Source organism: Symphalangus syndactylus, chromosome 5 (assembly GCF_028878055.3).
Source record: "Symphalangus syndactylus isolate Jambi chromosome 5, NHGRI_mSymSyn1-v2.1_pri, whole genome shotgun sequence".
NCBI lineage: Eukaryota > Metazoa > Chordata > Mammalia > Primates > Hylobatidae > Symphalangus > Symphalangus syndactylus.
In genome coordinates this window covers 84,757,068-84,783,678 of record NC_072427.2, presented here as the reverse complement: position 1 = coordinate 84,783,678, position 26,611 = coordinate 84,757,068, and the positions used below count along the sequence as shown (strand labels likewise).

At 54.2% G+C, this 26,611-nt stretch overlaps 1 protein-coding gene across 50 annotated transcripts in view; it reads left to right on the top strand.

Moving 5' to 3' along the window:
• Nucleotides 1-26,611, top strand: part of PCBP3 (poly(rC) binding protein 3) — a 286,767-nt gene that overhangs the window by 246,377 nt on the left and 13,779 nt on the right. For 28 of the 50 annotated variants that reach the window (XM_055279975.2, XM_055279979.2, XM_063640461.1 and 25 more), the window contains 5 exons: nt 92-208; nt 8,285-8,416; nt 10,108-10,236; nt 13,172-13,315; nt 16,817-16,858. In XM_055279975.2, the coding sequence (XP_055135950.1) occupies nt 92-208; nt 8,285-8,416; nt 10,108-10,236; nt 13,172-13,315; nt 16,817-16,858 (564 nt within the window). Of the gene's footprint in view, nt 1-91; nt 209-8,284; nt 8,417-10,107; nt 10,237-13,171; nt 13,316-16,537; nt 16,623-16,816; nt 16,859-26,611 lie in introns of all 50 variants that reach the window. The other 22 variants (XM_063640468.1, XM_063640456.1, XM_063640458.1 and 19 more) reach the window with 4 other exon arrangements.

Sequence of the window (26,611 nt, the reverse complement as noted above, 5' to 3'; positions counted from 1 at the left end):
CTTGTGTCAATTGTCAACGGACTTGCGGCCCCCGACCCACTGGCCCAAGGGTTTTAATCAGGTCGCTGGGGTTTCTCTGCTCTCACCCTAGAGTGGTGCAAGAATAAACATCTCAGAGGGAAACTGCCCAGAGAGGATCGTGACCATCACAGGCCCCACAGACGCCATCTTCAAGGCCTTTGCCATGATCGCATACAAGTTTGAGGAGGTAACCTGCACCCCAGGCACCTCTGCCAGCCTGGCGGGGGCAGGCCTGGTCCCAGCTGGCTCCCTGGGTCCTCTCCCCTACACCTGGACTAGGGGATGCCCCAGCCCACCCAGGCAGCCCCATAACTACGCTCACCTCCTTTGCCTCCCAGGGCCTCTCCCCAGCTCTGGTTCACCCGGTCAGGGGCCAGTGTCCCTCCATCCTTCTGAAGCCAGCTACTCCCGGCTGTGTGCCTTAGGTCCACCTCCCTCAGCTTCCCCAGACCCTGCCCTGGGGCACCGAGCACGGCCTCAGAACACCCCACCCTTCCCCTGGGGCATGCAGCCTGGCTGACCCTTGGGCCACACCAGCACCTCCAGCCTCCAGCCAGCTCTGCCACATGGCTCTCGAGGAAGCCCTGGCTGGCACAGCCCTGGTCCTCAGCCACACAGCACCATGCCTCTGGGCCCCCATGAGAGATGATGGAGCCTGGCTGAGATACGGACGGTAAAGGTAGAGGCCATCCATGCTGGTGGATATGAGACAGAGACAGAGAGAGAGACAGAGAGAGAGAGGGGGGGGGAGACAGAGAGAGAGAGAGACAGAGGCAGACAGAGAGACAGAGAGAGACAGAGACAGAGAGAGAGGGAGACAGAGAGAGAGAGGGGGGGGAGACAGAGAGAGAGAGAGACAGAGAGAGAGAGAGGGGGGGAGACAGAGAGAGAGACAGAGTGAGAGGGAGACAGATGAGAGAGAGACAGAGAGGAACAGAGAGACAGAGACAAACAGAGACAGAGACAGAGAGACAGAGAGAGCAAGGCAGAGAGAGAAAGAGCAGCACTTCTGTGTATTCTGTCATTGAGTGAAATTTTAATGTCTTTATGTGTTTCTAATTTTCTTGAAATTGCTGGAAGTTAGAGATGCATTTAGTGTCTTTGAGGGGTGACCATTAAGTAATGAGGTACACTTTGTGGGAATAAACAAAGACCCCTCAGAGGGGGAATGGGCAGAAGCTCTTTATTATTCAAAGCTGGCCATGGTGGGGGTCAGCGCCGTCTTCTGTGCTTGGCAGAGACTCAAAGGCAGGCAGGAGGGGGAGCTTGGGAGTGGGAGAGGAGAGGAGAGATGTGGGCGGCAGTGGGGCTAGAAGCGGGGCATCCCATGTGACTGGTTGGAGGAGTGTGCGAGGCCTTTTCCAGTGGGTCCTGAGTTGGAACTGGGGATGCACATGAGTAAGCTGACTGCCCGCTGCAGACACTGGGGCCAGTGTTCCCCTATCGTAGGTGGCCTGGCCACTGTCTTGTCTCTTAGTTTCCCCTTTTAGCCACTCTCTCATTTGCAAGAGGGTAGACAGTTCAGGAAAGGCTAGAGAGCCAGGTCACGCCTCTTGGGGATGGTTCAGTTGCCTTTTTGTCAGCTGTGCTGCGGGGTCCTCTGGATCTTTCTGTTGCTGAGTCATCCTGGCCGTTGTCTGATGGGAGACTGATGGAATACAGCAGACCAGCATCGTGACACCAAGGCAGAAACAAGAACAACCCAGTCCCCGGACGGTGGTGAGACCAAGAGCGCCGTTACCCAACCTGAGGCAAGAGGACACATCCCATAGCTGTGAGGACCAGCCTTGGAGAGCCTCGTAGCCACTCCTTAGGGTGCTGGGCAGCCCGCTCCTGGGACCTTCGCTCTGCGGGTAACATGTGCAGTGGCACAGACGCCAGCATGGCTGGCCAGCAAGAAACTGGAGAAAAGCAATCACCCACTGCTGCTTGTACCAACACGTCTTCCACCCAGGGCAGGCGGTGTCCCGAATAACTTCTGCCGGAGTTGGCGATGGGTTTCTGACCACAGTTTCTGCGTGTGTGATTCCCACTGTGGGGGCACTCAGTCATCCCTCCCACGAGTACACAAATAATCACAGGTGGCCTCGTTTTGGAACTCGAGTTTGAGTCAGAATTTCCAGCTGTGGAGATTATAGAATTAGGGTCTTTGTATACAAAGAAGTCTCAGGATACCGTTCCTAAGGTGTCTGAGGTATTCATCTGAGGCCAGCAGGACCTGGTGACTGGTCCCAAAGAAGCAGTGTCTGGTGGAGGCATATGGAGACTGGGGAAGGGCTGTTGCTCAGGACAAGAGGTTGGAACCGAGGCCTGTGTCCTCTGGCTTCAGTTGGGACCTGTCTTAGTTTCTCCCTCATGGCCAGTGTTTCGTGGCCGGTTGCCCCATGCAGGTTGCTGAATTTAAGTTTCGAATGACCTGGGGACCGATCAGTAAACTTTAATAATTGGTTGCTTTTCTAGGAGAAAGGGACGCTAGCAAAGTCACAGGCGATTTGTTTAGAGTCAGTTGTCCACGTAGATGCAAGCAGAAAGACCATCAGCTGTCATTCTCCAGGGTCCCATTTGATGAAACTGGCATTTCTAGAGATGTTCATCCCTGGGGCCTGGTGGTGGGCGGTGTGTCCAGTAGTCATGAGAGTGAGGGCAGTGGTTACTGTTTGGGATAATCAAGAACGGCACTAGAACGAGTATGTGCTAACCTAACAATTACCATAAAGTGAAAAGAAAATAGAAAAGGGACCATCAACAGAGGTGGATGACAACCAGGGGTCCAGGGAGAATAAGAGGGAGAATGATTCTATGTAAGCAGATGAAAAGTGAAACAAATCAGACAGAGGTCTTGTCAGGACATCTGAGCAGAAAGTGTCCCTTGCCCAAGGCCTTCAGCTTGCTGGAAGGTCTCAGATCAGCCGCCTGTTTCTGTTTCTGAGGAATGGCTGCCTCTAGAGGATTCCAGAGAACCTCAGTCTGAGGTCCTGTGTGGGAGTCGTTTTCTAGTTGTGTGGAATTCTGAATCGCCGCTTTGGCTGTGAAATGTGAAACCAAGGACTGATTCCTTGGAGTTTCACTGCTGGATTTGTTAGCAATACCTGGTAAGGCCCCTTCCAATGAGGTTAGAGAAACAGATTTTCTCTGATGTCCCTTCCAGTAGACAAAATCTCCTGGTTGAAGATACTAAGGAGGATGTTTGGGAAGATGTCATGGGAAGCAGCCATAACCTGCGCGATTACGTAGGTTATGTAGGGCCGTGCTGAGTCCTCTGCAGTCATTTGCCATCTCTGCTGCAGCAGGGCAGAGTCGAGTATCAGGAATTCCTAAAGGTACGAGCCCTCCCGTCATCAGTCGATGGAGGAAGAGCTGAGGTGTCTCCAAGCACGCAGACTGTACGGCCAAGGAAGCTCAAGGGATTCGGAAAGTTTTCATCTTTTGGTCCTTCGGTTTTTCCAGAAGACTGTGGATGGTCAGGACAGTATTGTTCTTGAGTAAGGGGTAACTACTCAGAGAGTTCTGTTATAATGGTTTGTGTAAAATGTATTTCTCAATCACTTCATGTAAAAGTTGGTATGCTTCATGTTGGAAATACAAAATCAAGGAATTTTTTAGCAACTTTAAGAACTGTAGCTTTTAAACAAGGAAGTGCTTCAGCCCATCCTGAAAACACACACGTAACAGTGAAAGCATTTCCAGTCCCAGGTGGACACTGGTTAAAATCTACCTGAAGGTGTTCAGAGGGCCCTTGAGTCATCGCTCTGGGGCCATCTCTCACCCTCACACCATGTTAGGATTGTGCCGGTGACAGATACCTGGCCTTAAAAGAACCTCAGCAGTCTTTGTAAAGCTTCCCACCAGTGTTGACTGGAGATATTCATCAATTTGTCTACGGCAATCTTTGTAAAGCTTCCTACCAGTGTTGACTGGAGATATTCATCCAGTCTTTGTAAAGCTTTCCCACCAATGTTGATTGGAGATATTCATCAATTTGTCTACAGCACGATGAGTAGTTTCATGGATTGACTTAGCTAATACCCGTTTGAAATCATCTGGTACCACAGCCTGCTGAGAGCACCAGAGAAGATTGAGTAAAGGGTACAACCAGAACTTTCAGAATTTGTCCATTCTTCCTTTTCAAAATCAGGGGTGAAGTGTTGAAATCTTACAATGACCTCTTTGCTTGCCTCCAGAGATCCAGCCTTCGAGGCTTAACTGGAGTCGAGCTGTGGCTAAAGCACTGGTTGGGCAGAATGACCCCCCAGAGCACCTCCTCCAACGTCCGCATCTCCGTCTGCACTGGCCTCTCATCTGCAGTCACCACCTCTCTAGGAAGAAGTGTACCCAAGAACTCAGCACCCGGCCCATGTAGGGTGGGCTTCCAGCAGAGCTAAAAGCCCCTCTGTTTCCAGAGCATCCACCGCCATGGGCCCTTGGTTAGTTGACAAGCACTGGCAAGTGTGATGAGTTCTGCATCTGGCAGACTTTCTGCACCACAGAGGACTGTGCAGAAGGAGAGCCAGGTTAGCGGCAGCACACTGTCCCAGCCTGCTTGGGCTGCCATTGCAAAATGCCACGACTGGGTGGCTTACACGGCAGACGCTGGTTCTCTCACAGTCCAGGAGGCTGGAAGTCTCAAATCAAGGTGCCATGAGGGCCGGTTCCTCTGAGGCCTCTCTCTTTGGCTCGCAGGCACCATCTTCTTCCTGGATCCTCATAGAGTCACCCCTCTGTGTGTGTCAGTTCCTTGTCTCCTCTTACAAGGACACCAGTCAGATTAGGGTCTACCGTAGGGACCCCATTTTACCTTAGTTACCTCTGTAAAGCCCCATCTCTAAACACAGTCACACGGAGGGTCAGGGTTTCAGTGGATGAACTTGGTCCGGTTCTGTAGCACAGGCCCTGCCTGATCACCTCCAGCTTCATTTGTGAAGTAGGACATTAGGCCGGGGTTCTCAACAGACTCCGCTAAGGCTGCAGGTGGGTGGGGTCCTCCACAGGCTTCCTCATCTCTGAACAAAGGAGGGCGTCACCACGATGTGTCAGAACTGAATCGCTAGGGAGATTTAGGTCTTCTAAGTCTTAATGAGGACCTGGAAAAAGCAGGAGGGGGCTTCAGTGACCCCAGGACGTGACTGTCCAAGTTCATCGTTGTCCTCCCCAGTGAGGGCAAAACATGCTCACTCTCCTGGTCTAGCGGCAGCCCTGGAGGGGCAGCGTGAACACCCACCACCATGAAGCAAGTGGCTTTGGGAAGAATGGACAGTGAAGTTGTGTTTCGGTTCAGTACCCCTAGGAAGTAAGGGAGAATAATTTTGTTGGTGGCCCTGAGGTCTTCAGCAGATCAGTATCTTGGTATCTGTACTGGCAGGACAGGCATGTCATAGGGGCTGGGGTCAGGTCAGGAACACCTTTGGGTAGGAGCCATGGGGGTGGGGTCGGGCCGGGAAGGCCTTGGACGGGGGCCGTTTGTCTGTAGTTTGAGCCCTTCTTTCGGATTTGGGGTCATGGGATTGTGGAGAATTTCGGGTCATGTTTTGGTGGAACCTCTCGCAGCCTTTAGAGGCTCTGCCCCAGTCATTTTGCCTGTGTTAGTAGGATTGTGTCAGGTGCAGTGTCAAGACCCTTATCCGAGTCTGCACCCACCTCATGAGGCAGGGGTCTGCCCAGAGCCCACACAGCCTGCCAGTGGGCCGAGGAGTTCCCCGGGAGCTCAGGAAACAGTGTCTCTGATGTGCATTTAAGCTGCCATCCCATTTTCAGGCAAAGTCTCCACCTACTAAATTTTCAGGGGTGGAGTCCCAGAGCAAGAAGGAATGTTTTCCAGTCAAGGGCCCAAGGGTTACAGTTCAGGGCTGGGAAATAGGGAGAGAACACGCGGCGGGTTATTTGAAACGCCTCCCAGGGTGTGGTGTATCTAAACTGAGGAGGAGGATGACGTGAGACCTTTCTGCAGGTCGGATGCAGGAAGAGCCCCGTAGCCACCAGGAGGATGAGGAAGACCACCTGCGTCCAGTGTCAGTCACCCTGAGAGCTGAAGGCCAGGCCGATGCCAGCCGCCCGTTCCTTCCTCGGGCTCCCTCACTGCCTGGACCCAGGATCTTTCTATGTCTCAGTTGTTCGTTCTGGGGATGGGATCATCTTTTCTCTGGCGTCCTTTCTGAATGCAGCAGCTACTACATGAGTGTCCTTGTTGGGTGCTGGGGCTGGTGAGGGGTGCCTAGCTCTCTGATCTGCAGGAATCCTGGCTCATTTTTGTTCTAGAGCTTTTTCAGTGTGTTCTGCCAGTGGCTGTCATTCAGCAGAAGGGCTATTCCTATCCCTATTTCTGCTTTCGAGTGGGGTTTCACTCCACTGACCTCATGGGACGAAAGGGCTGCCCTTACGCCAGCGCCTCCCTTACCTCAAAGGGTAGAGACAGTTGAGGTTGTCGGAAGGAACTTTCTAGTCTGTCCCCAAATCTCCAATCGTTTCATCTTACGGCTGTCTTTGTGATTGTTCTAATCAGTTCCTATTGGAGATGTTTTAGGGTGGCATTTAGGACTTTGCTGTGGGAACTTTTTTGACCCTAGGGTTTATTTGTTGACAGAGTTCAGGTAACTCTGGGTCATGTGCAACCAAAAGAATTCAAAATTCCTCTATTGGTCATTGCAGGTCTTGTCTGGGTGTAGGGAATCCGTAAATACAGCTCTGAATTCAGCTCCAATCCAAGGTTTAGCTTCTGGAGTTGCCTATTCACCTGGCTCTTGGGGGGTTGGGTTTTTACAGGCAGCCGGCATTTGGGAGTTTTAGGAGTGCTGGAAAAGATAGAGGGGGAGTCAATGGAGGAGCTGGAAGGGAAGGATGGGGCAGTGGGAGGAAAAGGAGGAGAGAGCTTACGAGCCTGGGGGTCTGGTTTGTTGCCGACATCTGCCAGGTTGCTGACTAGCTTTAGCCAAAGAATGTTTTAGTGAAGCTATTTTTAAATCAGAAGTTCATTTGAAGTCCTCTTCATACCAATCAAAAAATGCTGCCCACTGGGCCTGAAAAAATCTTATTATCTTTCTTCTTTAAGGTGCCTCTCAATGAACAATTGTGTTAAAGTCAAATGTTCCCCCGGGGCAGCCAGTGAGGCCCAATCATCCTTGGGGAATTGAGGCCACTTGGAGAGACAGGCACCAGAATTCGGGTTGCAATGAGTCCATTCAAGAAGGAGTTTTCCTGGGAGAGGAGGGGACTGAGACATGGCCCCATGAGAACGGGTGGCAGGAAGTGGGAATTTAGTGTCTGTGCCTGTGCCTCAGGTCCCCAACCCCACACCTCGACACACAGCCTCTCCCCAGCCTCACCAGAGAGAACGCTCTGTCTGGGTCGAAGTCAAGCTCTCAGCACAAAAAATAGACAAAGGAGACACCATCCTATTTTCTTGCTAGTCTATAGCAGTTTGTCCAAGTTTGACCAAGCCTTGTTTCTAAGAAGAGGGCACTTTTCGTGGAGAGCAAATCGTGTTGCCCTGAATCGTAGCTCGGGCATGATGGATCCAGAGCTGGGAGGTGTCCTGGGGGAGCCGCCCTGTCATTGCCTCTGCCGAGCTGTCTACCGCACTCTGCAGCGAGCTCCGGGTCACAGCCTGGACACTCCCCATGCGGCTGACGGAAGCCCTGTCCCCCACGGGTTGCCAGCCTGAACCCAAAGCCCAGCTCTGTCTCCTGGGTGTCAGGCCCACGAGCCAAACCAGGCTGCCCAGGAGGGTGGGCACAGGCCCACCCCCACCTCAGCCTTTGCTGCCCCCTCACACTTCTACGTTAACCACACATCTCCTTCCCTAGGCAAGACCCCAGGAGCCATTCTCTGCCCCCGTGCCCTTGACACCTGGTCGTGGCCTGTCCCCAACATCCCTGCCTCACCTGGCCCTGGGCATCAGACCCAGCCCCCAGTCTCCAGCCTCCATTCTCCCCTCCTCTTAGGCCAGCGTCCACACTTCCTGTATCAGCCTGTCTGTCCACACCCCCTGCCCACCAGGTCTCCACGACCAAGGCCAGACCTGCCCCAACCCCACTGTGGCATGGTGACCATCCTGCCTTGCTGTCTGTGTGCCCTGCTGGACCTGCCCGTCCATTTCAGCGGCGTCTCCTAGTCCTCCCTGGCCTGGCCTGGCCACTGTGTCCTTGGCTGTGCATGGGAGGGGCTCTGTGGGCTTCTGAGCGTGGGAAGTCAGGACGCACCCCCTGCACCCCCCCTGCTTTCTCACTGCACGAGGCCTGATGTGCTGCCAACACACGTGTCTCTCCCCTAGGATATCATCAACTCCATGAGCAACAGCCCTGCCACCAGCAAGCCCCCAGTGACGCTGAGGCTGGTGGTGCCTGCCAGCCAGTGCGGGTCCCTGATCGGCAAAGGAGGCTCCAAGATCAAGGAGATCAGGGAGGTAACAGGACCTTCCCAGCCTGGGCCGCTGCGGAGCCTCTAGGCAGGGTGTGGGTGGTGGTCTCAGGCCAGGCAGCCTTCCTGAGCCTCGTCCCTGCTGTCTGCAAGCCCAGTGCTGGCCACGCAGACCCCACAGCTCAAAGTCCAAGACAGGAGTCACAGGACCCATGAGCAAGCGTAAGTGCGCTGCAGGGACCCGGACCACCCACTGCCCACCCATGGCCCCCCCACCCACTGCCCACCTATGGACCCCCCACCCACTGCCCACCCATGGCCCCCCCACCCACTGCCCACCCATGGCCCCCCCACCCACTGCCCACCCATGGCCCCCCCACCCACTGCCCACCTATGGACCCCACCTGCCCACTGCCCACCCATGGCCCCCCCTACCCACTGCCCACCCATGGCCCCCCCACCCACTGCCCACCCATGGCCCCCCCACCCACTGCCCACCTATGGACCCCACCCACCCACTGCCCACCCATGGCCCCCCCCACCCACTGCCCACCCATGGCCCCCCCACCCACTGCCCACCCATGGCCCCCCCACCCACTGCCCACCCATGGACCCCACCTGCCCACTGCCCACCCATGGCCCCCCCTACCCACTGCCCACCCATGGCCCCCCCACCCACTGCCCACCCATGGCCCCCCCACCCACTGCCCACCTATGGACCCCCCATACCCACTGCCCACCCATGGACCCCACCTGCCCACTGCCCACCCATGGACCCCACCCACCCACTGCCCACCCATGGCCCTCCCCACCCACTGCCCACCCATGGCCCCCCCACCCACTGCCCACCTATGGACCCCCCACACCCACTGCCCACCTATGGACCCCCCACACCCACTGCCCACCCATGGACTCCACCCTCCCACTGCCCAGCCATGGCCCCCCCCACCCACTGCCCACCCATGGCCCCCCCCACCCACTGCCTACCTATGGACCCCCCACACCCACTGCCCAAATATGGGCCCTTTCCACCCACTGCTCACCTATGGATCCTGCCCACCCATTGCACACCTATGGGCCGTGCTGGGGACAGGGAGGAACTAGCTGGTCACATGGTTCTGGGCAAGGGAGGCCCTGGGCACTGGGTGCTGTAAGGGGCCTCCAGGGCACCTGGAGACAGCCCTGAGCCATCGGCCTGTCCCAGTGGGCAGAGTTTGCAGGTGTGAACTTCACATTCTCACATTTGTCCCATTTCAAGGAAAGCCTGAATCCTTGCCCTATGCAGCAGGGCAGCTGCCCCAATCTTCATTTCCTTTCCCATGACCAGAGTCCACCTTTCTCTGTGACCTAAAACTCCACAGAGGAGAGAGAATTCCATGTATTTGAAAAGAGTCATTTGTCTCCCTGAAAACGCCTCTGATTAGATGCCTCCTGTCTAGCCTCGGCCAGGTGTCAAGTGTGCCCGAGGGAAGGCGCAGGGCCGGGTGCCAGGCCATGGTAGCAGAGGCGGCATGGGGGCAGTGCTGGGAGGGGGGCAGGGGAAGGGGCACGTGGCCGACTGCCAGGCTGTGGTGGCAGGGGCGGTGCTGGGATGGGGGCGGGGGAGGGGGTGCGTGGGCTGTATGCAGGTTTCCAAGGAAGTGTCCTCCGAGCTGCCTTGGGTGCCGAGACTCGGGAGGTGCTGCTGCCCCACGTGCTGCCACCCTGGTGCTCTCTTCCAACATCCCCTCTCTCCAGTCCACAGGTGCCCAGGTGCAGGTGGCCGGGGACATGCTGCCCAACTCCACAGAGCGAGCAGTGACCATCTCGGGGACCCCAGACGCCATCATCCAGTGTGTCAAGCAGATCTGTGTGGTCATGCTGGAGGTACCGTCTGCGCGCCAGGGCCAGCCCACGTCAGTGCTGGATTTGGCCTCCCGGCACTGCAGGCAAAGGCTTGGAAGCCCCGGTTGCCCCGAGGACTCACACAGTTGGAGCTGTGGGGGGCTTCTGACCTGGGCTTCCAAGGCAGCCTGAGCGAGAGCGGTGCCAGTGTGGGCACCATAGGGGTGCTGGGTGCTGGGGCTGCCAGCCCAGGGTCCCGTGTCTTCATGGGGGCATCTAGGGAAGAGCATGTGGAGAGAAGGGAGCCTCTCCTCTCATCTTCAGATTTGGATAAGAAGTTGTCATCCCCCTGAGGGGTCTTCTGCACTGAGTTGGAGCTGCAGAAACGGTGCTCTTTACGTTGGAGCCAGGCCTTGAGGGGCAGCTGGGGGTGGGAGGGAGGCAAAGGCAGGAGGCTCCTCTGCACATGCAGTTCTGCAGAAGGAGGCATCAAACCACCGTGGAGGAACAGAGGGCAGAACTCGGGAAAACATACGAAACTCATGCAGAAGTAGAGATGGGTGAACAAAAGCATTAAAATGGAAAAGCAGAGAAGGACCCGCTCAGAGCAGATGCCTCTCTTGAAATTTCGGGGGGAGGAAAAAAATTCTGAAACATACTCAAGATTCGTGAAGCTATCAACAGTTGCCAGTCTCTCCTGAAGCAAAAATGAAGAAACGTTGCCCCAGATGGAAAGTTCTAGCAGCTCTGCAGGGTCAGCCTCTAGCCCCTCCTGCAGCCCAGGCTCACTCCTCTCTTGTACTTGCCTTGGGGTTCAAACCCCACGTTTGACTCTGTAAAAAATGTTTGCGTAGTTGTTGTTTCCCTGAAGTTTGATACTTTGTGAAGTCAAAAATATGTTTCAAAATATTCTTGTTCTGAAATATTCCCCACTCCCTGGTTAGGGTGAAAGTGCCATGCCGGTCTGAGCTATCTGTTGAACCTTCCAGTCTCAGGCCCTGGAGGCCCTGCCGGCCGAGGCTCAGAAGCAGCCAGTGACACGAACAGTTCTAGGAGGGACATCCCTAATGGAGGGCTGAGGTCCAGCTCCTCGACAACACGTGGGTCTCGTCAGCGTCACCCAGTGCCTCTGCTGCCTGCGTCCCAGTGCAGTGCCAGGTGCAGCTCCACAGATGCAGGTGCACCCGCTGCCCCAAGGCTGCCCACGCCCCGAGGGCCGTCATCCGAACCACCTTGTCTCCTTCCTGGGCAGGGAGGTTTGAGCAAGACAGGGAGCTCATGGCAGACATGGCCGATAAAGGTGGCCGGGCAGCTGCTCTCACTCCCACTGGCTGTGCAGCATCCCAAGGCCCAGGGTCCATCATCCCAGCCAGGAAGATTCATCACACCTGGAAACAGCTGGGTCCGCCCTCAGATGAAGAGTGACTGGAAAAATAAAGCCAAGGATGCCTTGAGGGCCCTCCTGGTTGATTGGAGGACTTCTGGGCTTGGTAGTGGGCGTGCCTCACCTCACACCCAGGATATGACAGAGGACAGGGCTGCCCAGGGTGCCATGAGTCTGGGTGGGTCCCGCTGAGAATACAGACATCGCCACAGATGGTGCCCTGCCCACCCAGGGCCCAGCACCGCTGCACCCAGTGCAGGGAGGCTCATGCAGTCCCAGGGGAGGCCAGCAGGCCCTGTGCCCAGACAAGAAGCGAGAATCACAGGTCAGGGTCAGCTGGGAGCTCCTGTGCCAGGGTGGGGGTCCAGGGCCCATAGCACAGGGGCACCGGCCCGAGGCTGGGCATCTCCAGGAGCCGGGGAGGGCAGCGGCGGCTCCCGTCCACCTCAGTCAGTTCCTCCCACCCCAGGCCCAGCCTGAGTCAGCCCAGACCCGCCCCGCATCCCCTTCCCCACAGTACTTGAGGTCACACCCCGGGGCCCTGGCCCTGTGGATCCAGCCACCCACTCCCCATCATGGAACTTTGAGTGTGAGTGGCACTCCCTGAGCACTGGGCTGGCCCTGAGTCAGCCAAGGCCCCAGAACTCCCTGCAGGACAGGCTGCCCCCTGCCAGGAACGGCTCATGGGCTCCAGCCCCCACCTCTTCCTGCTGGACCAGCCCCAGCTGTGGTACCCCCCAGACCCAGGACTTCTGCCTCCCTGACCTGGGCCCTGGGGACAGTTAGACAGGGGACTCACCCAGGAGAAGGAGGGCAGGCTAAAAATGCTAGCACTTGAGAATGTTAATCCTGTGTTTCCCACAGAATAACCAAGGGAAATTACGGCAAACCTCATCGTAACTATGGGATTTTTTCCTTTGGAGTCTATAAGCGCTTTAAACATGCTTTTTCAAATAGTGAAGTGGGATGTTTCCAAGTCTCCTGTGGAGATCTCTGCTGACTGTCACCACGGGCCAAGCCAAGCGCTTTGGATATAGGTCCCGGTGGAGTCCTACAGGGCTCAACTTTCTCCAGAGCATTCAAGAGAATTGCTCCAAGGGGCAGCTCCCTGTGAAGCCATGCAGCCCCGCCTGCAGGGCCCTGCGCATCCCAGGAGGGGCCCCCGCGGAGGGGCCAGCACCGCAGGGGGCCGTCTGGGTTGGTGGCCAGCCCTTGCCCAGCAGGGTCTCGTGCACAAGGGACCCACCCCAGCTGGCCTCCCACAGTGGGACTGACCCTCCACACTGCCACAGAGCCTCCCAGGGATGTTCGGGGCAGGTGGTACTCTCAGGAGGCCGGTGTGTGGCAAACTGCAGCCCAGGGCTCAGCAAAAAGGAGCCATCTGGAGGGACAGGCCATAAGACAGCCACACAGAGGGTGTGGGGGCTGGAGGTCTTCACTCCCCTCCCCCAGCACTGCTGCGAAACTCAGGGAGGTGTGGGGAGGGTGGAGCTGGTGCAGGGGCTGAGTGGGTTGGGCCGGGGCACACCTCCCCATTGCCAGGCTGCGAAGCTGCTCTAACGCTCTCTCTCCCTCTCCTGTCCCTTTTCCTAGTCCCCACCGAAAGGTGCCACCATTCCCTACCGCCCAAAGCCCGCCTCCACCCCTGTCATTTTTGCAGGTGGTCAGGTAAGAGCCGATCCGCTCGCGGCCTCCACTGCCAACCTCAGCCTTTTACTGCAGCACCCGCCGCTGCCCGTTAGTGCACTCAGGTTTTCTCGCCTTCTCACGTGCACGTCTCCCACCCGTGCTGGAGGCAGAGCTCTTCCACCTACACCCAGCACCAGGCGGGCGCAGGGGGCCTTCAGAGTGGCATCCCCCCACAGAGGCAGCCCCACGGAATCACGTTCTCCCTCCCTGACCCAGGCAGGAAGACTTGGCTCTGCCTAAATCCAGTTCCCGGAACTGGGTGTTTTTAGGAAACTTAGCCGGCGCGCAGGCGCTTTCTAGGTGACTTTATGGCTCACGTTGGAAACAGCACGGTGAGAACCAGGGTCTTGTTTCCCCTGACATCCGTGTTCCCAGACTCCCAGGATGTGCTCGTAGCAGGGACATGCGAGAGGAGGGAGCTCTGCACTGAGGAAAGACACATGGCCCGATGAGCGGGCGTCTGTGCCGCTGTGTCCGGACCTCCCTCTGCTGTGAGCAGGGGCCTCCCGGGAGCCCCCCCATACCCGGTCTGCAGATCTGGCCCTTTTGGTTTCAGTGCTTGAGCTCTGTGTTCTCCCGCCAGGGATGGCAGCACTTCTGCAGGAGAGTGGAGGAGGGGAGCCCTGCCCCAGCCCCTCACCTGAGCCCAAACCCCGGCCAGGGCACAGGGAGCACCCACCCACTCAGGGCCACTCTGTGGCCAACAGACTTTGAAGGTGTCCGGCGGGGGTTGGCCTGGAAGAGCTCTGTGTCCAGTCGGCCGTGATGTGTGTCTTTGTTCAAGGGAGAGTTGAGACAGACGTTCCCACAGGTGACCCTGGCAGGGCAGAACAGGCCTGAGGTTTGACTTTACCATCAAAAAGGAGAGAAGGGGCAAATGTTAGGACTTTTCCTGGTGCTTTGCCTTATGGTGTAAAGGAATCTTATCAGATCTCCCAGTTGTGGCCCATGCTTGAGGGAGAGACAGGGAGTGTGTGTCCATCCCTTCCCTCCCAGGGGTCCCGTGTGCTCAGGGCAGGGCATGCCTTTCCCCAATACTGGCCTCGTCTCCACAGCCTGGCACACACCCATTCCTGCCTTGCTGTGGTCAGGGAGCCCCCACATGCACATGCCATCCTTACAGCAGCCCCAGGACATGGCACACTCCCATTTTATAGCCAGGAAACTGGGCCTGGCTAGCCAGGGATTTGCCTGGTGTCACAGCCCTATGGGCAGTGGGGCATGTCCTTACCTCGCCGACCTAGGGGGCTCAGGTCACAGGGTCACAAGGAGTCACACAGCGGGAGAAGTCCCTGTGCAAAACTCCATTTCGCTGCTTTCCCCAAATTCATGGTTAGGTAACCAGGTTAGTAACCTCTGTGGACTCCACCTTGATGTTTAAACAAATCCATGATGATATCATGTGATAAAAGGTAGGATTTTTTTCAAAAGGAAGGTGTGTTTATACAAACACATGTGGAGTCTTAAAGCCGCTGGGGGTGGAGTCACAGCTCCAGGGGAGAGGGGGTGCAGCTGAGCCCTGCTCAGCCACCGGCCACACACCACTCACTCCTGTAAAGAAAGCAGTAGCCTGCCCTCCCGACTGCAGCAGGTGAAGGGCCCTGGGCAGTGGGTGCTGTCCCGAGGCTGATGCTAAAATGTCAGCCCTTTGAGAGCTGGGCCCCGGGGCCCTGGGGACAGTCTGGTCTGGCCAGTGGTCAGCCTTGGTGGTGGAGGACAGAGTCCAGGGAGTTACCCACCCTGAAGTAACCCAGGGGAGCTGCCGAAATGCAAAGCCAGAAGTGTGGGCATGAGTAAGACCGGAGCCTGCAAGGCCCCTGGCGTCTCCTTGACGACTCAGACCCACAGTGCCTAGATTAGGACACACAACCCAATACAGACCCGACGGAGCTAACCTGGAGGGCCTGTCCACTTTATTTCTGTCCAATTGGAGAAATCAGGGACCTGGGAGATGCCCCACCACTGTGAGTGCTCTGGGGGCACCCAGCAGCAGCTCCTGTCGGCCACCAGCGCGTTTCTAGCACGACATGGTCATGAGTTAAATCAGCAGAGCCTGCTAAGGGACGAGCAGATAGAAAACATAACAACAGTAAGAAGATCAGTCAGAAAACTCGCGTGGCCCAAGATGCAGGATGCTTGAGCTCTTGTGGTTCAGCTCAGACAGTCAGGGCTGACCTGGGACCCCGTATGCTGAGGGGGCGGCTCCCAGCATGAGTTCCAGGGCCCCTCACCTTCGGTGACACATGGGAACGTGCCCCTGGCAGCACCTTTACAAAACACTTGCAGGTGGTCCTCAAGACACTTTGTACAGGACAGTGAGGTCCTTGGTTCCTGCTCTATCTGATAAGATTCTTTTACTTCCTCAGCCGATGCAGCACTGTGGCCTCACAGCCCTGGGGCTTGTTTCAAAGCCGGGCTGCAGCCGGGTCCCTGTCTGGAGGTCGACTGGCCTTTAACTGCCAGGATTGGGTTGTTTATGATGAAAACTCTTGGCAGATTCAAAACCCATGGGAGGGTTTGGGCTGCACAGAGGTGACACGGATCCTTCCCTGAGGCGTCCCTCTCAGGTGCACAGGGTTCCCCCACCCCCACATGTGGTCACCTCGAACACTGATACCACAGGTCCTCGTGAGAAGTAGCATGGGGCCCACACAGCCAGGGGCTGGTAGCCGTTCCCTCCACCCCCAGGCTGCCACCAGGCCTGGTGCAGCCCCGTCCGCGTCCCGAGTCCTGACAGCTGTTTGTGGTCTTCACTCTCCCTTGACTCTGTTTGGTCCATTTGTTGTCTGGCCATGAGTTTCTGAATCACCTGAAAGCGTCTCCACTGACGGGACCTGTGGGGCAGGTGGGGCCTCTCTCACCTGCCCGGATTTAGAGTCAGGGTGGGTGGGAAGAGGCTGCAGGTTCGAGTCACTGTTTTGAAGGCAAGGGAAATACTGAACCCAAAATGAGGCTTCAGGAGCCCCACACGATGGCTCGGGAGGGGTGCGTTGCTGCCCCCACGTCAGGAGGGCCACCCCTCCCTGTCTTCAGGGCGGTCGTGAGAGGCAGCAACCGTGACTGATGTAGACCCGCTCCCTACGTAGACTGGCTTTGGTGAATTGGTTTTGGTCACCTTTTAGAGCTTTCTTTTGTTGTTGGACTTCTTGGGGTAAATTATTCCCCAAAAGTATTTACTCAGATGGCTGATTAAATTTTCAAAACCTTAATAATTAGTGGACCTCTTACTGGGGGATCAAACAGATCACTCTTCGATTCTTTTGCTTTAAGAAACTTGGAGTCGGAAGCATCAAGGCTGAACTGTTTCCCTCCCGCCCGCTGAACTGGCCAGCTCAGCTCTGCCCGCCCAGAGGAAGTGGGTGCGGCTCCCCTGGGGCTCCTGGTGCCCTGGGAGGGTTGGCTCTTTGTCCTAGGATGGGGACAGGTGGAGAGGCACGTGAGGGGGAAGCTTCTACCGGAGGGTCCTTGTCATGCTGGAGGGTGGCGGCAGGTGCTGAGCCGCGGTGCAGCCAGGTCGCAGTCTGACGGGGTCTCTCTCTCTCTCTCTAGGCCTACACAATCCAGGGACAGTATGCCATCCCCCACCCGGATGTGAGTCTTCACTTTGTCTTCCTCTCACCTTTCTCTTCTCATGGTTGTTTACCTACCTGCATGCTGCTGTTAATTGCTACTAACATTAATATTACACTATAATATTAATCAACTTCTCAGCGTTCCTGACCTGTGTCGTATCCATATGACCTCAAATAACCTTTTAACCTCTTAGCACTAATTCTGCTTGTGTTGAGGACTTGGCCTGATGTCAAATTGTCTCAATTCTGCCGCAGTCCTGGGTTTTCCTCCTTCCCACGGGGCCTGGGAGGGAACTGAGACGGGCTCTGTCCCCGTGCAGGGCAGCGAGAATGTGCTCACCCGCCACAGGCAGGCGTCAGTGATGCTTTCTGTGCACCTAAGAAGTTGGATGACATTATCAAACAGGCCACAAAGATACCTTGGCAAGCACATTTGAGGGCCTGGTGAAATTAACTCCCCCCTTTCAGAGTCCACATGGAAACGTAGGGTCCATCTACACACAGAGATCCAGACTGTGGAAAGCCAGTGGAACAGGCCTTTGTTTTCATTCCAGAGTCAGTGGGATGCCAGGCGGGCATCAGCGTCCTTGGTTCCCAGGCCATGCGGAGCTGGGTCCCATGCAGCTCCAGGACCGGTGGCTCCGACACCTCTCTCCTGCTCCTGCTGGGTCTAGGTGTAATTCCAGTGCTGGGGGAGGAAGTTACCCTCAGATAAACCGTCGGTGTAATTCCAGTGCTGGGGGAAGAAGTTACCCTCAGATAAACCGTCAGAGGGGAACCCTGGGCTGCTCTGGGCTGTGCGGCTCTGAGCCCTTAGGGACCAAGAGATAAAAGGTATGAAAGGTGCAAACTGTGAGCAAAGGGCCTCTCTGGAGGCGGCTTTAGGGCGCCCAGGGAGTGAGGGCCGCACTGGCAGGCACTGGGGAGAGGAGAGAGGAGAGCAACAGAGAACGAGACATGGTCCCACCGGAAGTGCTTCGTGCTGTCAGCAGATGGGGCAAACCTGGAGTTGGTTCTGAGGAGGTTTCTCTTCTCTAAACCATTTTGAACATTTGCCCAGCTCAGCAGCTGCTCCTCGTAATGCATTTCCGGTCCGTGTGCTGCTCCCTCTGAACTGCAAGAGGCGCCTCTGAGCTGGATGGGAGGCAGCTGCCAGGTGAGCGGGCTGCTCAGGAGCCTTCTGCAAACCCTGATGCTTTTGAGCTGGGGGCAAGGACGTCCATCTGAGTGAGATGAGGAGGCAAGTCAGGAGTGTTGTTAAGAGTTCATGATCATTAAATAAATCTTTGGTATACAGATGCAATTTACTATCATTGCAGGCAAATTTATATTGAATGGAGAATAGATAACAATAGTTAGTCCATTAAAGGCAACACATGAATCAAATAGTAGAGAAACGCTGATCAAGAAAAGCCTTTCCTCACCTGCCCCAGAGGCCGGTTTTAGTGGTTCCTGGCATCAGACCTGTGGCGATCCTGCTGTAGCTACATCAAGGGCATCTCATCCTGGGGTCAGCTGTAGACACCAGTGCCTGTCCCCACTAGGAAGCTGGGCTGTGGCCACCACACACCGGAAGGCACTGTTGGGGCTGCCCCAGCCTGCGCCCAGCGGCAGCGTTGGGCAGAAGCAGAGGTGTGTGCGTGTGTGTGTGTGTGTGTGTGCGTGTGTCCCCGTGCATGTGTGTGGCAGGGGTGCGGGGGGCAGGTGTGATGCCTCCTAACAGAAAGCCTGTGTGAAGGAAAATGAAGATGGAAGCCAGGGGAGTCAGAGCCGACTTTCTGGGATGGCCCAGCTCCATTTCAGACTCAGGACAGGTGGTCACGCACAATCTGAGATGCACGTGTGCAGAGGCAGGTTCCAAAGCGGGGGGTCACTTGACTTTGCAAAGCTCTGGAACCCAGAGGAAAGGCAGTGTGCGGTGCCCTTGGTAAAGGGAAGGTTAGTCGATGGGGTCAGGGTTTGTCTTTACCCCAGACAGTCGCCCTGAAGTTGGATGTTCAGACCTGCAGGGACCCTCTTGTGACACCTTACGGGTTTCCTGTGGCCACAGAGCCTAATGTTCTCACTGTGGCCTTTGGCTGAGCACCTGTCTGAGCCGGAATGCTTGTGGTCTGAAATTCCAGAGGCCATGGCTGTGTGCTACGGTGGGACTGCAGGACCCTGATATTTGGTTATTGGCTTTTACTTCGATCGGTGGCTTTGCTGTTTCTCATGTGACTTTCTCAGTATCTCTTAGAAATGGGTAGTTGTGCAGATTGTTTCAAATTAGTTTAATGTGTAACTAACTGTTAAGAGAACTGCCTCAGTGCATGTGGTAATGATTTGAGATACCGGGTGTTATGGTTTAAATATGTCTATTCCTCCACAATTTCTGTGTTGGAACCTAATCACCAAGGTGACGGTATTAGAGGGTGGGGGATCCCAGGGCTGGGGATTGATTGGGTCATGAGCCCTCCACCCTCGTGAACAGCATTGGTGCCCCTATAATAGAGGCTTCAGATAACAGAGGCTTCAGAGAGTGGCCTCCCCTCCATCCCTCCTGTCATATGATGACAAGAGCATTCAGGCACCATATTGAAAGCAGAGACTGGGCCCTTCCCGTACACCAAACCAGCCAGCACTTTGATCTCCAGTTTCCAGCCCCCATAACTGTGAGCCACACATTTATGCTGTTTCTGAATTGTCCGATCTAAGGCATTTTGTCATAGCAGCAGGCGTGGACTAAGGCGCTTGGTTCTTTACTGTGAAATAGCTCTCTGTGGAAGACATTGTGTTTCTACATCGGTGTCGTGAGATTTGCAGAGCAGCTGTTATTAATAGACGACTGGAAGCTTCCATAATGCTTTTCTTGCAGGCATGTAAAATTGAAGACTTGGACAATCACTTAATCATTAAACACAAAGATAAAACGATTGTTTAGTGACATAGGTAACAATAGTCAGGAAGCAATTTTTATCTGAGCTTGGTATTTAGTAGAAATTTTTAAAGCTTCAATTTCTTACAATATCAATATAATTATAGACTATATTGTTTTAATTTATAATGTAATTGAATACGAAGTTTATTTATACCACAGTGCCGCCTTATATACAGATACTAGAGTCATTTTTTAGGAACGTGATATTTGACCTGGATGTGTGGGCCCATGAATAAGAAACATCAAGCATAAGAAAATACATTCCTTAGGTTTGAGTATTTCTTTATGTAAAACTAAAATATGCATGTGTTTTCTGTGCCCAATTTTAAAAAGTGTTTTTAGCTTGTTCTTATTTAAGAATCATCTGGGCTGGGCATGGTGGCCCAGGCTGGGCGTGGTAGCTCAAGCCTGTAATCCCAGCCCTTTGGGAGACTGAGGCAGGTGGGTTGCTTGAGCTCGGGAGTTTGAGACAAGCCTGGCCAACGTGGCGAGACCCCGTCTCTACCAAAAATACAAAAATTTTAGCCGGACGTGGTGGCACACACTTGTAGTCCCAGCTACCTAGGAGGCTGAGGCGAGAGGATTGCCTGAGCCCGGGAGGCGGAGGTTGCAGTGAGCCAAGATCATCCCACTGTACTCCAGCCTGGGCGACAGAACGAGATCCTGTTTCAAAAAAAAAGGAGTCATCGGCACTGATCTGCCTTTGCCCGCTTTTCTCCAGCTCCTCACACGCCACATGCATCGTTTTACCCACGTCCTCCTCGAGGCTTACTGTGCTCTGGATGTGCAGCTGTTTTGAAGAGGCACAAAGCTGCTCGACAGGGGCAAGGACTTAGGACTGAAGTCAGCCTCTCCAGTATGGCCACTCGGCAGCCCTGGAGACTCTCCATGTGCCTCTGTGTGTCCTGCCTGGGTCAGACCAAGTGCAGTTTCAGAAATGAGAAAGAGAAACAGCACCTGAGACCTGGGACCTGAGAGCAGAGCCGACAGCGCCCACGCCTGGACACACCGCTTGACTCTCACCCAGCACGTCTGCACCTTTAATTACAGTGGGGAAGTTACTCCAGGAAGGAATTGTTTTTTCTGGAAGAAATGAGTGAACTTCAAAAATACCCTCATAGGCCAGGTACAGTGGCTCTCTCCTGCGATCCCAGCACTTTGAGAGGCCAAGATGGGAGGATTGCTTGAGCCCAGGAGTTGGAGACCAGCTTGGACAAAAGAGCAAGACCCCATCTCTACAAAAAAATACAAAAATTAACTGGGTGTGGTGGCACACACCTGTAGTCCCAGCTACTCAGGAGGCTAAGGTGGGGCGGTTACCTGAGCCCTGGAGGTCGAGACTGCAGTGAGCTGAGATTGCACCACTGCACTCCAGCCTGGGAAGCAGAGCAAGACCTTGTCTCAAAAAAAGAAAAAATACCCTCATTTATACAAATCTTTATTTCTATTCTTCCAGGTCTCCTAATCACTCCCTTACTTAACGTCCCCATCATTTAAAGGGGATGTCGAAAGCAAGCAAAAATAAAAACATGTTAGAGTTGACGAAGAATTTGCCATGTAGGCTATTTTAGATGAGGCTTTGCATCAACCCTGTGAAGCAGATCTCAGGACCGTGGGGCCAGTTCCACACACAAGGAAGTGGAAGCTGTGAGAGGTGCCTTGGCCAGAGCTAATGAGCCAGGGAATGGGAGGGCTTGGCACAGCCGCCCAGGCAGCTGGACGTGAGCAGCAGATGTGCAGCAACGCTGGGAATCAAGTGGACACCAGTATCTGCTAAGAAGCTGGTTCTTCAGTGAAGGAGCCGTGGGGAAATTGTAGAAAGGTGTCGTTGTAAGTGGGAGCCAGGGATGGGAGGCACGGCCAGATCCTGTGCTGGACGCAGCCCTTCATCCCAGCTGCACAATCCCCAGGACTCTGTCAGTGCCACGCATTTCCCCTGGACACATGAAGGGCACGCGTGGGCTCTCGTGACAATCTCATGCACTTGCAGAGATTTGGGCAGATTGTTGCAGGGTGATTTCTCCTCCCACTTGTTCCGTGTCTCCCTCTGGAACCCTGTGGGGAGGTGGGTGAGGGGTCCCCTCACCGTAGTGAGAGAGTAGTCAATGCCGCATGCCCTGGGCACGTGCTGAGGGGCCCAGCCTCTCTCACTCTGAAGCCTGGCACCTTCCAAGACCTTGCAGCTGCAAGTGGTGCAGAGGCTTGCCCATGGCCCCACCTGCTGTCAGAGCTGTGCTACTGCAGCCACTCCTTTCATGAAACAAGAGGTCCAGGCAACCCTCACTGCTGGCTGGAGTTCCATCTTTCCTTTCTTGGAACACCCCGTCCTCTGCAGGGCCCCAGTGGCGTGGCTCTCACATGCCGTTCTTCCCAGCTTGCCCTTCTCAGAACCAGACTTTGCAGTTTTACAGGACCCTCGGGCGACTCACTGGCCCATGGAGGTCTGAAAAGCACTAGTCAGGAGGCCTGAGAAGGAAGAACATGCATCCAGTTGGAAGCTCAGGGGAGACGTGGAATGGAGAGAGAAAACTCCAAGAGACACACAGAGAACCTTCCAAAATTAGAGAAACCATCAACAATTCCCAAACAGGATAAACAAAGAGAAATCCATCTTAGAAATATTGAAGCAAGACTACATAACACCAAAGATCAAAATCAAATCTTAAAAGTAATCAGAGATAATATGACAGAGGAACAACAGTGAGAAATTTGGTTGACTTCTCATCAGCAACTTTAGAAGCCAGCAGATGGTGGTATAATCAAAGAAAATAGTTGTCAGCATAAAATTCCATCTCAAGGGAGGATCTTCCAAGGACCTACAGGCAGCTATTTGTAGACAAACTGATCTGACCAGCAGGCCCCAGCACATGATGTTCTGATGGATGCCCTGTGGGAAGAAGGAAAACGATCCCAGAAGGAAGGCTGGAAATGCAAAGAAAAGTGTGCACACTTGGTAAACAAACATCTGTGAACTCACTAATGCGCTTGTCTGATTCACAGGATTGACACAACAGTCAAGTGGATAGAAACAGTACACGTAAGATCGGGTGTGCATGAGGAGATGTGAATACCCGTAACAGTCGAGTAGATAGAAACAGCACACTTAAGATCGGGTGTGCGTGAGGAGATGTAACACCTGGAACAGTTGAGTGGATAGAACCAGCACACGTAAGATCGGGTGTGCGTGAGGAGATGTGAACACCCGGAACAGTCAAGTGGATAGAACCAGCACACGTAAGATCGGGTGTGCGTGAGGAGATGTGAACACCCGGAACAGTTGAGTGGGTAGAAACAGCACACGTAAGATTGGGTGTGCGTGAGGAGATGCGAACACCCGCAGGTCTCTGTCTCATTCCACTAGAGGGTGAAGACACCACGTGTAGACTCTCAATGCACATGTTAAAGTTTCAATGACCACTAACAACAAAGGAGTCCGATATGTAACCTCTGGGACAGGACAGGGGAGACAAGTGAGGGGAAAAATTATTAATCCAACAGAAGAAAAGGAGTGAAATAAAAAAGAAACTCTGGAAAAGCAGGACCGTTAGAAAACAAGTGTCAAAAATTAGTCTAAACATGTGGATGATTGTGATCAAAGTAAAATTACGAAATTCCAGTTAAGAAGCAAAGGCTGCCAGACTGTATTTTTAAGCTGAACAAATAGGCAAGCAAACAAGCAAAAAATAATTTTTTTGTTTTTTTTCTTTCAAGAGACACACCTAAAGCATAAGGACCCAGAAAAAATGAAAGAATGGAAAAAGGCTAAGGAATATGCAACAAAATAAACTGGTGTACCAATATTAACATCAGTAGGGGGAAAAAACAAGACTTTAAGAGAAAAACTTTAGTCATTACATGTTGATAGAAAATTCAGCTCACAAGAAGATAGAATTCAAAATTTATACATGCATAAAACATAGCTTTAAAATATATTTTAAAAAATCGAGAAAACAGAGAATTTGACAGACATTATAGCAAAAACTTGGCACACCTCTCTTTCCATGAGTGATAGGTCAAGTAGACAAGTGTGAAGAAGGCATCAACAGAACCACCCATGATCCTGACGTGATTGACATGCCTTGAACACTACACCTGCCACAGCTTTAGAATTCATGGAGACATTTACAAAACCTGATCACATACCAGTCCATAAAGCACATCTCATCATCTTTCAAAACTTGGAATCGTATGGACCACACTCTCAGCACAAAGCAATTACAGTCATGCACCACATGACAGTTCAGCCACCATCAGACCACATAGACGATGGTGACCCCATGAGAGTATAGTGGAGCTGAGAAATTCCTGTTGCCTGGTGACCTTGCAGCTGACCTGAGATTGCAGTGCAGCATGTTACCCCCATGTGTGCTGCTGGTGCAAACCCACTGCACTGCCAGCCGCCTAGCCGTCTAGCACCTGCCGTTAAGCACAGCTCGTCATTCTAAATAACACTGATAAACAACCGCGTTACTGGTTTGTGTATTACTATGCTTTTTATCATTATTTTAGTGTATTCCTTCTAATTATCTAAAAAATGTTAGCTGTAAAACAGCCTCAGGCAGGTTCCGCAGGAGGTGTCCAGAAGGAGGCACTGTGATCATTGGAGATGACTATGTCAAATGGTGTGGTTTGGGTGCAGTGGGAGACAAGCAGACTGGATCAGACATGAGAGCCCAGGATCCCTCACACAGGAAGGAAGCCGTCCACGAGACTTGGACGGGACAGAGCTGCCCACGAGAGCCTGGGAGAGGGCAGACGCTCCACACAGTGCCAGGACGGTGGGTCAACCACGTGGGGAAATTGATCTTTACTTCCTGCCATAAACAAAAATCATTTCCAGTGTGTCAAGAACTCCAACACAAGACAGAAGAATTTAGCAGTTTTAGGAGAAAATATAGAAGAATGCCCTATTCTCAGGTCAGGGGAGGATTTCTTAAAACGTAAGCACAGACCATAAAGGAAAATACTGGTGAGTTCAACTATATTAAATGTTAGAATACTGTTTCTCATAAGACACCATGGGAGAGTGGGGAGAAGATCTGTGCAGCAGGAATGACAGACAGGATGGTATCTGAAATGCTGGGGTGCTCTTGGGAAGTCAGCAAAAATCAAGCAATAAGACAAATGGGCGAATGACAAACAGGTATTTTGCTGGAGATGAAATAGAATGCAGGTTAGAACCACTGTGGTGGGGGCCTGTTTCTTGGCCTGAGTGATAGTTGCATGGGTGCATTCATTTTGTGATAATTCATTGAGTTGCATCTTAAATGCTTGTAATTAGTTGTCTATGTGTTAACATTCTGAGACAATGTGAAATAGAAAAGACAGTTTACAGAGAAACATCAGCAATGGGATACTTCCCCTGCCCACCCTCCTGCCCTCCTCTCCCTCCCTCTCCCCCTCCTCCCTCCCCTCTCCGTCCTCCCTCTCCCCCTACTTCCTCCCCTCCTGTCCTCCTTCACTCTCCCCTCCTCCCTCCCCTCCTCTCCTCTCCCTCTCTCTCCCCCTCCTCCCTCCCCTCCTCTCCTCTCCCTCTCTCTCCCCCTCCTCCCTCCTCTCCTCTCCCTCCCTCCCTCTCCCCCTACTTCCACCCCTCCTGCCCTCCTCTCCCTCCCCTTCTCTCCCTCCCTCCCCTCCTGCCTTCCTCTCCCTCCCTCTCCCCCTACTTCCACCCCTCCTGCCCTCCTCTCCTTCCCCTTCTCTCCCTCCCTCCCCTCCTGTCTTCCTCTCCCTCCCTCTCCCCCTCCTCCCTCCCCTCCTCTCCCTCCCTCCCTCTCACCTGCCTACCTGACTTTCTTCCCCTTTCCTCTCAGTGGTTTGGAGGTACTGCTGAGAACCAAAAGCCTCATTTTTTTAACAGGGCAGAATTTTCCCAAAAAGTGGAAGGCCCCTTGGCACTTAGTCCTGTTCTCTCCTTTAAAAAATGTGGAAATTGAGTCCAAACGAGGTGCAGTGGCCTGACTGATCCCGGGCAGAGCTAGGGTGAGCACCCGCTCATCCTCTCCACAGATGCTCCCAGCACCACCCTGTGCTAGTCCAGGCCTCCCTAGGACGTCCCCTACATTTGTAGGTGGGGAGGAGAGAGATTTATTTGCTAGTGTGGTCGTTTCTTCGTAAAAAGCCAAAAACTTATCGGGAGACATTTTTGTCATCCACAGCCACAGTTGCTGCTCACTCACATCCATTCCCCCACTTTAAAGTTCAGGGAACTGAGGTCTGGAGACACCAGGCCTTCCTATCGCCACAGCCACAGGCTGGGCCATCTTGGAGCCGACTCCAACCCCTGTAGAGCCCAGGGGCGCCCCTCCCCTGTGCCCCATTCCCTGGCCATGGGGCAGCTCCTGAGCCCCACTAGGAGTCAGGGGGTTGCGGATCCTATCTGTGCCATTCAGCGTCCTGTGACTGTGGATGAATTTGCCAGGAGTGTCTCACCCTGCCGTGGGCGATCTTGCCCGCGGTTCTCCTACCCAGGCTGGGACACTTGTGGTCTTTCCTGAAGTGCCCTGTCCAGGTGGGGCACCTTCACTAGGACCCCAGATGTGCCTGCTTCCTCCTGCTGCCCCCGCAGGGCCTTGCGTATCTCCTCGCGTATGTCCCGGTGACTTCAGCTGGTGTCCTTGGGACAGCGTGTCCCGCACAAGCTCTCCTGGTACCCTCGTCAGGGGCTTCCACACACATCCCCTCAGATAACCCGGCACGCCCGTTCACGTTACATCACGTTACATCTGCCAGCGCAGATGCCACCCACGTGGGAGCTGGGGTCAGAGGACAGCCAGGAAGGCAGAGAGGCCTGGGCGGGGCCTGCTTTGTAGATATGCCCCTGTGTAAGTGCTCACCAGATGTGTCTGCAATGGC